This window comes from Mizuhopecten yessoensis, unplaced genomic scaffold, assembly GCF_002113885.1.
Source record: "Mizuhopecten yessoensis strain PY_sf001 unplaced genomic scaffold, ASM211388v2 scaffold3555, whole genome shotgun sequence".
NCBI lineage: Eukaryota > Metazoa > Mollusca > Bivalvia > Pectinida > Pectinidae > Mizuhopecten > Mizuhopecten yessoensis.
In genome coordinates, this window is record NW_018405103.1 from 429,026 (window position 1) to 441,165 (window position 12,140).

General features: G+C 34.1%; 1 protein-coding gene across 2 annotated transcripts in view; it reads right to left on the bottom strand.

Moving 5' to 3' along the window:
• Positions 1–12,140, bottom strand: part of LOC110447652 (centrosomal protein of 41 kDa-like) — a 46,983-nt gene that overhangs the window by 30,386 nt on the left and 4,457 nt on the right. Inside the window, exon 1 of one of the 2 annotated variants that reach the window (XM_021493495.1) lies at positions 6,569–7,154. The exons of the other annotated variant lie outside the window; for it this stretch is intronic. Coding sequence (XP_021349170.1) covers positions 6,569–6,698 — 130 coding nt within the window. The 5' untranslated portion in view covers positions 6,699–7,154. Of the gene's footprint in view, positions 1–6,568; positions 7,155–12,140 lie in introns of those variants that run through there. 2 annotated transcript variants of the gene reach the window in all.

The window sequence follows — 12,140 nt, forward strand, 5'->3', positions numbered from 1 at the left end:
ACCCCCCCCCCCCCCCCCCCCAACTCTTTTTATAGTTTACAACTTTTTTTTTCTTAAGATGTAAAAAGTGGAGATGTTCGATAAAAAGAATAAAGGAGGGTTGTCTGTTTCCTTTTTATCCCTCCCCTCCCCCTTTACTTACACACAAACTTTTGCCCTATGAAGTTCCCAAAATCAGTCAGACCAACCTTTTGTATGTAACATTGGTTTACAATGCATACAACACCATGCTACACACGTTTACATAAACCTGTATACAATGATAACTTATTAATTAGGTATATATCACACTCTAACATCAACCTGTGTACAATGACAACTTAGGTATATATCACACTCTAACATAAACCTGTGTACAATGACAACTTAGGTATAAATCACGAGTTTAACATAAACCTATGTACAATGACAACTTAGGTATATAGCACACTCTAACATAAACCTGTGTACATTGACAACTTAGCTATATATCACACTCTAACATAAACCTGTGTACAATGACAACTTAAGTATATATCATACTCTAACATAAACCTGTGTACAATGACAACTTAGGTATATATCACGAGCTTAACATAAACCTGTATGACAACTTAGGTATATATCACACTCTAACATAAACCTGTATACAATGACAACTTAGCTATATATCACACTCTAACATAAACCCGTGTACAATGACAACTTAGGTATATACCACACTCTAACATAAACCTGTGTACATTGACAACTTAGCTATATAGCACACTCTAACATAAACCTGTGTACAATGACAACTTAGCTATATAGCACACTCTAACATAAACCTGTGTACAATGACAACTTAGGTATATATCAAGAGTTTAACATAAACCTGTATGACAACTTAGGTATATATCACCCTCTAACATAAACCTGTACACTATGACAACTTAGGTATATATCACACTCTAACATAAACCTGTATACAATGACAACTTTATATCACACTCTAACATAAACCTGTACACAATGACAACTTAGGTGTATATCACACTCTAAAATAACCATGTATACAATGACAACTTAGGGATATATCACACTCTAACATAACCCTGTGTACAATGACAACTTAGGTATATATCACACTCTAACATAAACCTGTACACAATGACAACTTAGGTATATATCACACTCTAACATAAACCTGTATACAATGACAACTTAGGTATATATCACACTCTAACATAAACCTGTATACAATGACAACTTAGGTATATATCACACTCTAACATAAACCTGTATACAATGACAACTTAGGTATATATCACACTCTAACATAAACCTGTATACAATGACAACTTAGGTATATATCACACTCTAACATAAACCTGTATACAATGACAACTTAGGTATATATCACACTCTAACATAAACCTGTATACAATGACAACTTAGGTATATATCACACTCTAACATAAACCTGTATACAATGACAACTTAGGTATATATCACACTCTAACATAAACCTGTATACAATGACAACTTAGGTATATATCACACTCTAACATAAACCTGTATACAATGACAACTTAGGTATATATCACACTCTAACATAAACCTGTATACAATGACAACTTAGGTATATATCACACTCTAACATAAACCTGTATACAATGACAACTTAGGTATATATCACACTCTAACATAAACCTGTATACAATGACAACTTAGGTATATATCACACTCTAACATAAACCTGTATACAATGACAACTTAGGTATATATCACACTCTAACATAAACCTGTATACAATGACAACTTAGGTATATATCACACTCTAACATAAACCTGTATACAATGACAACTTAGGTATATATCACACTCTAACATAAACCTGTATACAATGACAACTTAGGTATATATCACACTCTAACATAAACCTGTATACAATGACAACTTAGGTATATATCACACTCTAACATAAACCTGTATACAATGACAACTTAGGTATATATCACACTCTAACATAAACCTGTATACAATGACAACTTAGGTATATATCACACTCTAACATAAACCTGTATACAATGACAACTTAGGTATATATCACACTCTAACATAAACCTGTATACAATGACAACTTAGGTATATATCACACTCTAACATAAACCTGTATACAATGACAACTTAGGTATATATCACACTCTAACATAAACCTGTATACAATGACAACTTAGGTATATATCACACTCTAACATAAACCTGTATACAATGACAACTTAGCTATATATCACACTCTAACATAACCCTGTATACAATGACAACTTAGGTATATATCACACTCTAACATAAACCTGTGTACAATGACAACTTAGGTATATATCACGAGTTTAACATAAACCTGTATGACAACTTAGGTATATATCACAATCTAACATAACCCTGTGTACAATGACAACTTAGCTATATATCACACTCTAACATAAACCTGTGTACAATGACAACTTAGGTATATATCACACTTTAACATAAACTTGTATACAATGACAACTTAGCTTTATATCACACTCTAACATAAACCTGTGTACAATGACAACTTACCTATATAGCACACTCTAACATAAACCTGTATACAATGACAATTTAGGTATATATCACGAGTTTAACATAAACCTGTATGACAACTTAGCTATATATCACACTCTAACATAACCCTGTGTACAATGACAACTTAGGTATATATCACACTCTAACATAACCCTGTGTACAATGACAACTGAGGTATATATATCACACTCTAATTTAAACCTGTGTACAATGACAACTTAGCTATATATCCCTTTTTAATATTTACCTGTAGAAAATGACCTTTTATTATATCATTACTTTATATAATACACTTTCAACAGCCTGTTTTGCTAAGATGACAGTAAGTCACAAGACCTTGATGGTCGTGCTGAAGAATTCACCATACTGATCGAGAGTCACCAACCAGAACCATTTGTTCTCCCTACAATTTAATCTAGGTTAATCTAAATACATCATGTACTTGAAACCCTAGGATAATCAATAAGTACACCTTATGTAATAACATTACGATAAATAACACAGCATGAAAGCTTTCTATCCCACCTGTCCAAATTACCTGTTCTGATTGACAATTTCCCCCCTTAAATGGTTCTTTGGGCTGATTCGGACAAAGTCTGGTTATTTGAAGTAGTAGATGACAAATATTTATAAACGGGACTGCGATGAATGGGATTAAAAACAAAAACATGTAAACCCTTCAATTACATGTCAGAATTAAACTTGTCGCCATTCAAACAGCCTCAGTGTGTATATACTTACACAGACTCTGGTCCAAAACATAGCTTACTGCTTACATTATGTTTCTACACTTTTAGACGTCATGCACTCATGATACCGTCAAACAGTTCATCAATGTTAAAGTTTCTGTTGACATTCAAAATGTGCAAACAAACTTATACATATATCACAATTTGATGTCTGGTTTTTAGCATTGTTTAATATTGACTGAAAGCCAACATGGAAGCATTGCTCATAATACAAACTCTCAATTAAATTTATTCCAACAAAAGTTATGAGAATTCTTTTCTAATTTTAACTAATTGCAACATCAACATAAAGTGGAAGTTTAAAGCTATCGAACATCACAGTCTTTCTTAAAACTCTTTGTTTAACTGTGTTATTTGGAATGAGAAAAACCAGGATCATTTGAATTTAATTTATTGTTTAGGCATTTTTCTTACATTAGCTATGTGTGGAATGACAGCAGTGGCCAAATTTAAAGTGTCCTGATAATAGATCTTTATTTAATTGTGTGAATATTGTATTTACTGAACTTCACTGGGATTTAAAATTTTGGTGTAAAAGCTCACCACAAATGTTGAAATGTACATTGTATATATATAATTATATATGTGCTAGAAACATGAAACTGTTTAGCTTGTTCATGATATACACTGTTCATGTATATATATATATGCATCTAGTCATTTATGAAAAAAATTGCACTATGTAATACAATTTTGAAAAAAACCACCAAAAAAACCTTCAAATTATTTCTTTCAAGTTGAAAATGAACCTACATGTATCATCAGAAATTGGTTATGAGTTTTAAGTGTTGCTAAAGATAATAAAATATCAAAGAGTAAACAAATTTTGAGGAAATTGAATTTGATTAAATGACAATCAGATTAACATTCTGCCATTATTCAGGGACCCTTGTCAATTGAAGTCAGCTGCACATGAATTTGAAATCAATTATTCACACATCCTGAGCCCGCGGGGAGATCTATACTCGGCTTCAGGTGATATATTGATCACAGTAAGCTAGCTGTCCCAGAGGCTCACTATGCTAACTCGTCATGTCACCAAGGACTGTAACAAACTTCCAAACACAACCTCTGTCCAACGCAAACATCTCAACACACGACAGAAATCTCAACACACACCAAACATCTAAATACACACCAAACATCTAAACACACAAAAAATATCTAAACATAACCTCTGTCCAACGCAAACATCTCAACACACGACAAACATCTAAATACACACGAAATATCTAAACACAACCTCCGTCCAACGCAAACATCTCAACACACGACAAACATCTAAATAGGCACCAAACATCTAAACACACACGAAATATATAAACACAACCTCAGTCCAACGCAAACATCTCAAAACACGACAAACATCTCAACACACGACAAACATCTAAACACACGACAAACATCTAAACACAACCTCCGTCCAACACATTCTGAACACAAACCAAATACATAAAACCTGCTCTGTCCAACTCAAACATCTAAACACACACTAAATATATACCCTGCTCTGTCTAGCACACCAAACATCCAAACACCCACCAAATATCTATTTGTTACCCAATTAAAATAAAACACACCCAACATAAATCATACAATTGTAGCCCTCAAAAAAGCAAAAGTCCAAACATCCAAACAAAACAGCTATAGTCTGTATTTTTAAAGGAATGAATGGAGTTGTAAAAAATTGAAAATGACACTGATCAAATTGTATTCATAGCTCTATGAATGCAGTTGCTTCTGGTAAAGCTGATAGAGGAACTTGCAGTGGTGATGTAAATATACAACTGTTGACCTCAAAATAAACATCTAAAAACAAACCACACTATGTGGCCCTCCATCCAGCATTATATACATTGTATATAAACATCTGAATGCACTTTAATCTCACAATCTAAATAAGTAGCCCCAATCCCTGTAACAAACCAAATATCTAAACATACAGTGCTGATTCTAGGATTTGTCCAATGGGGGGCCTTGGGCCCCTTCAGTATGAAATAGGGGGTGCTGCTGCCAAAGGCAGCAGCTGAGGAGCGAAGTGACAAGGCAGGGGAGGGCTCGACATCGTCTGCTCCAGTTTCACTGTTTGGTTCGCCTGTTTCGGTTTCATATTCGTCGGTAACCTCTCTCTCATCCCTGTCTAAATGGTGGCGGTTTGCCGTGAAACTAAACTCAAACAGTGTTCTTTTCATATTCATTTAGAAGCTGTACATTCACCTTAGACCTCGTGTAGGTCCAGTACGAGGTCGCCGCACGTGCGAGAATGTTTATTTTAAGAGCCCCATTCTGATTGGCGTAGCTTTAATAAATCAGCCAATGAAAACTGTCATTTCAAAAGACGTTTCGGTCTCTTGCACAACATGGCCGACTTTGTTATCGTACAACGATTGAACCGCGAAAGAAATAAATGAACGCAAAGGATTGTCTGAAAGGGGGGATTTATCAAAGAGTTGCGGCATTAGGCCCGCACTGAGGTTTGATTTAAGCGGGGTTCTTTATATTTTTGCGGGAATTCCGCGATCCCGCGCCCTAGAAGCAACACTGAACATATATATCAAATGTGTACATAGTTTCCATCTAAACATATACCAAATGTGTATATGTAGTCTCTATCTAAAACACCAAACAACCAAAAATCTAAACATATACCAAATGTCTCCATCTAAACATATACCAAATGTGTATATGTAGTCTCTATCTAAAACACCAAACACCCAAAAATCTAAACATATAACAAATATGTAGCCCCCATCTCAAACACTACAAAGCAAAACATCTAAACACAAACCTATATTATGAATCACTCAATTGTATACACTTAAAACACAAACCAGATATAACCTCCCTCCTAGGTAAACCAGATATAACCTCCCTCCTAGGTAAACCTGATATCCAGCTTCAGCCTTGATGATCAATGTATATAGTAATCATGTAATATTACCCATCTAAACACTACTTAATGTTTTTTACTTTATCTTTCCCCCCCCCCCTCCCCAAATGGTACCAACTAAAAGCAGGCTTTGACAAACACTGATTAACAACATTGTCCTCTTAAAAATGTGGAGTGCTTTTGAAATTGCAAACTTAAGAAACCAAAACTGAAGATCTATAGAATTAACTATTGTTGTTTTTTTGTAACTATCAATTGGTTGAACATGAATATATACATTGGGTTACCGTTCTGAATTCTAAGATAAGTTTATAAGAAGTTACACAAAACGCTTTTTACACTAAGTCCAAAAAATACAAACCTTTCTCAGCCTCTTTTAAGATTTCTGAAAGTCGGAAGCGATCCTCTTTGAAAATTCTTGGCCTGGGAGGTGCTTTCCTTGGAGTCATATAACTCGAGTTGTAGAAAGACGGATTGCCTTTTTTGGGCATTTTGTTGTTTTAGTGACTTAATTTATCCTGATGTTGAGTAACGAGATGAAAACACCATTGTTTCCAGCAGCCCACACAAACATATCCTATGCCATGCCAGCTGGTAAAAAGACCTTCCCTTATTATTTGAGATTCAGCCTGTATCCAGGTAGACCACAGCCACCCAATATGTACACACTGGGTGGGATCCACACTCACCCAACAATATGTACTCAGCAAACAGCCACCCAATACACACCGAATTGGAGATCCACTATATATGTATAGTCTACTGTGTCGAGTAGCTGCACACAGAAGCAATTCGAGGTTTTCTAGATCTCACTCAAGAAAAATTGAGATATCAAATGTTTAAAGATTTGTCAGAATCAGCAAGAGAAATTAGAAAAGCATTGAACTTCTCAGCACTGAAATGACCAGTGAGGCTGTCGGTCTAACAAACAGCGCTGAGTGCCCGTATACCTGTGTGTTATAGCCAAGGTAAGCACGCCTAATCTACTCGTAGGTATAATATAGCCAATATCAATGGAAAGTAATGAGCTAAAAGTCCTGCTGGCATTTTATATCTTATTTAAATATAAGGTATGGCTTTTAAAATGTTTCAAAGTATTAAATGGTGCAAAAAGGAGATAAAGGTCTGTCTTGATTTACGGACGAAGAACACTTATACATACGTCTGTGTAAATCTCACTGTGCTGTGTGTACACTGTGGAGAATATGACGGATTATCTCTTAAGCTCATTCAATACTTATACGTACAAATATTCAATACCAGAAGTAGACTCCTGAGGGATGTGAAAATGTAATAAACTATATATAGCAGAGCAAATATTAATTCTGTTATTCAAACTTAATCGCTACCGATTACGTTTAGAAATGCATGTACACATCAAAGTGGCCAGAATCTCCAGTGAAATTTTTTAACAATGAAAATATTTTCTATAAACCTTACATGCGATCATTCATCCCTCTGTTCAAGTATACAAATACACCCTATAAACACAATTTGCACAAGGAGACTCTTTTAAAGTCTTTATCACAATTTATGGTGATAAACTGCAGCGTAAAAGGAATGGCCATGTCAGGCGTAAACTGAATTCATTTACTTAGCAGTGTGAGCAGGTGATGGTTGTCAAGTACTGTTTACTTCTGAATGTGGGTTAGAAACATCAGACATTTTCAGCAAATGAAAGAATGTAACAAAATCAAACAAATGTAACAGCCAGGAACAAAGCAAACCTATTGTTAAAGCCAAACAATATTGCTGAAGACACTCCAAGTACTATCAGGGTATTTCTGTAGTTAACCAGTACCATGAGGGTATTTCTATAAATAACCAGTACCAACAATGGCATCATGGTATTCCTATAAATAACCAGTACCATCAGGGTATTTCTGTAGTTTACCACTACCATCAGGGTGTTTCTATAGCTACCAGTACCATCAGGGTATTTCTATAGTTAACCAGTACCATCAGGGTATTTATATATAGTTAACCAGTACCATCAGGGTATTTCTATAGTTAATCAGTACCATCAGAGTGTTTCTATAGTTAACCAGTACCATCAGGGTGTTTCTATAGTTAACCAGTACCCTCAGGGTATTTCTATAGCTACACCAGTACCATCAGGGTATTTCTATAAATAATAAGTACCATGAGGGTATTTCTATGAATAACCAGTACCATCATGATATTCCTTTAGTTAACCAGTACCATCGGGGTATTTCTATAAATAATCAGTACCATCAGAGTGTTTCTATAGTTAACCAGTACCATCAGGGTATTTCTATAAATAACCAGTACCATCAGGGTATTTCTATAAACAACCAGTACCATCAGGGTATTTCTATAGTTAACCAGTACCATCAGGGTATTTCTATAAATAACCAGTACCATCAGAGTATTTCTATAAATAACCAGTACCATCAGGGTATTTCTATAGTTAACCAGTACCATCAGGGTATTTCTATAGTTAACCAGTACCATCAGGGTATTTCTATAGTTAACCAGTACCATCAGGGTATTTCTATAGTTAACCAGTACCATCAGGGTATTTCTATAGTTAACCAGTACCATCAGGGTATTTCTATAGTTAACCAGTACCATCAGGGTATTTCTATAGTTAACCAGTACCATCAGGGTATTTCTATAGTTAACCAGTACCATCAGGGTATTTATATAGTTAACCAGTACCATCAGGGTATTTATATAGTTAACCAGTACCATCAGAGTGTTTCTATAGTTAACCAGTACCCTCAGGGTATTACTATAGCTACACCAGTACCATGAGGGTATTTCTATAAATAACCAGTACCATCAGGGTATTTCTATAAATAACCAGTACCATGAGGGTATTTCTATAGTTAACCAGTACCATCAGGGTGTTTCTATAGTTAACCAGTACCATCAGGGTATTTCTATAGCTACCAGTACCATCAGGGTATTTATACAGTTAACCAGTACCATCAGGGTATTTCTATAGTTAACCAGTACCATCAGGGTATTTCTATAGTTAATCAGTACCATCAGAGTGTTTTTATAGTTAACCAGTACCATCAGGGTGTTTCTATAGTTAACCAGTATCCTCAGGGTATTTCTATAGCTACACCAGTACCACCAGGGTATTTCTATAGTTAACCAGTACCATCATGGTATTCCTTTAGTTAACCAGTACCATCGGGGTATTTCTATAAATAACCAGTAGAATCAGGGTATTTCTATAGTAAAACAGTACTATCAGGGTATTTCTATAGTTAAAAAGTACCATGAGGGTATTTCTATAAATAACCAGTACCATCAATGGCATTATGGTATTCCTTTAGTTAACCAGTACCATCAGGGTATTTATATAAATAACCAGTACCATCAGGGTGTTTCTATAGCTACCAGTACCATCAGGGTATTTCTGTAGTTTACCAGTACCATCAGGGTATTTCTATATTTTACTAGAACCAACAGGGTATTTCAATAATTTATCTGTTAGTAACAGGGTATTTCTATAATTTATCTGTTAATAACAGGGTATTCCTATCATTTCTCTATAAGTAACATCAGGGTATTTCTATAATTTATAGATCTGCTAATAACATCAGGGTATTTCTATAATTTATCTGTTAATAACAGGGTATTTTTATCATTTCTCTATAAGTAACATCAGGGTATTGCTATAATTTATAGATCTGCTAATAACATCAGGGTGTTTCTTTGATTGATAGATCTGCTTATAATATCAGGATTATCCTATAATTTATCTGTTAGTAACATCAGAGGATTTCTGTAATTTATCTGTTAGTAACACAGGGGATTTCTATAATTTATCTGTTAGTAACATCAGAGGATTTCTATTATTTATCTGTAAGTAACATCAGAGGATTTCTATACTTTATCTGTTTGTAACATCAGGGGATATTTCTATAATTTATCTGTAAGTAACATTCAGAGGATTTCTGTAATTTATCTGTTAGTAACATCAGAGGATTTCTATAATTTATCTGTTAGTAACATCAGGGGATATTTCTATAATTTGTCTGTTAATAACATCAGAGGATTTCTGTAATCTGTAATTTATCTGTTAGTAACATCAGAGGATTTCTGTAATTTATCTGTTAGTTACAAAGGGGTTTTCTATAATTTATCTGTTAGTAACATCAGAGGATTTCTATTATTTATCTGTTAGTAACATCAGGGGCTTTCTATAATTTATCTTTTAGTAACATCAGGGGATTTCTATTATTTATCTGTAAGGAACATCAGAGGATTTCTATAATTCATCTGTTAGTAACATTCAGAGGATTTCTATAATTCATCTGTTAGTAACAGCAGAGGATTTCTATTCTTTATATGTAAGTAAGATCAGAGGATTTCTATAATTCATCTGTTAGAAACATCAGAGGATTTCAATTATTTATCTGTAAGTAACTTCAGAGGATTTCTATACTTTATCTGTTAGTAACATCAGGGGATTTCTATAATTTATCTGTTAGTAACATCAGAGGATTTCTGTATTTTATCTGTTAGTAACACAGGGGATTTCTATAATTTATCTGTTAGTAACATCAGGGGATATTTCTATAATTTATCTGTTAGTAACATCAGAGGATTTCTATTATTTATCTGTAAGTAACATCAGAGGATTTCTATACTTTATCTGTTAGTAACATTCAGAGGATTTCTATTATTTATCTGTTAGTAACATCAGTGGATTTCTATTATTTATCTGTAAGTAACATCAGAGGATTTCTATAATTTATCTGTTAGTAACTTAAAATTATTATCCTTACATGCAGTTGTTAAACCATCAGTCAATGTTGTAGTCACAAATTCCTGGGAAATGTGCACCTTAATAATACATGATTGAGTCATGTTGATTGCTCTGGCGGGAAATAATTAATTCTAGATTAACAACCATAATCTGATGTCCAGGTATAGAGTATTATACTTTGTAATAGCATTAATCCATTGTAGTAAGTTTTTAAATGTAAAGTTAGTGGGTAGCTGAATTAGGTCGTCAAGTTACTCTATCAATGTCAATAAATCACAACAACTGGCTTACATAATGTAAGATAAAAGGGATATTGTCAAGGCTTTAATAACGACACTGCCTAGCAGCCGACCTTCGCTCCAAACTGTCCCTCAAGACAAGTTAAGTCACTACATTCCAAAACTATAATACACTCAACTAGTTCTTAAGGATCTACTTCTCTGAGGTTTAAATCACGTTCAAGTTTTATTTTGATCATGTGCAAGATGTTTTCATTGCACTTCACAATTATTACTGTAGGTTTTAAAGTAAAAATCAATCCCAAAATATTTATAAAAAAATATTAAAATATTTTTTTTAAAACTTGAGGCCCAGAGGCCAGAGGGCATCTAAGATAACTTAAAACGAAATATTTAAAAGCTGTTTATGTTACATAAATAAACTCAGGGGAAACATCTATGAACAAATTCATCTCATACAAGTTTACTATTTTGCTAAGATAAATTGTATTGTTTTACACAATGTTTTTATTTCCTCTACAACTGTTTTAAATATATTTTTGTCAGTGAATTTAATCAAAGAGTAAAATGTGTGTTTTTATTTGAACCTTTCTCCCTTTAAAAATAAAAAAATCTGGATTTTCATTCCGCTTTCTGGTTTGTAGTTAACACACAATCCAAGACAGCCACCTTCACAGTGACTATAACTGAACACTGTCACACGGTTGAAGCGCTGTCAAATGTAATCAATGTGAGCAAATTCACGCATAATAGCTGTATTATGTAATTAAGAGATTGTTTTTCACGCATTACAGAAGTTTCCTCAAATTAAGCACCTATTGACCTTGATGAGAGGACCCAGAGGTAGGCTCCAGTGACAAATTGCTCACCTTGAACATGCTTGTTGGACACCTGATGGCTTGTCCTGCGGTTCCCCTCCCCCACTAATTACAGGCCACTGCGGC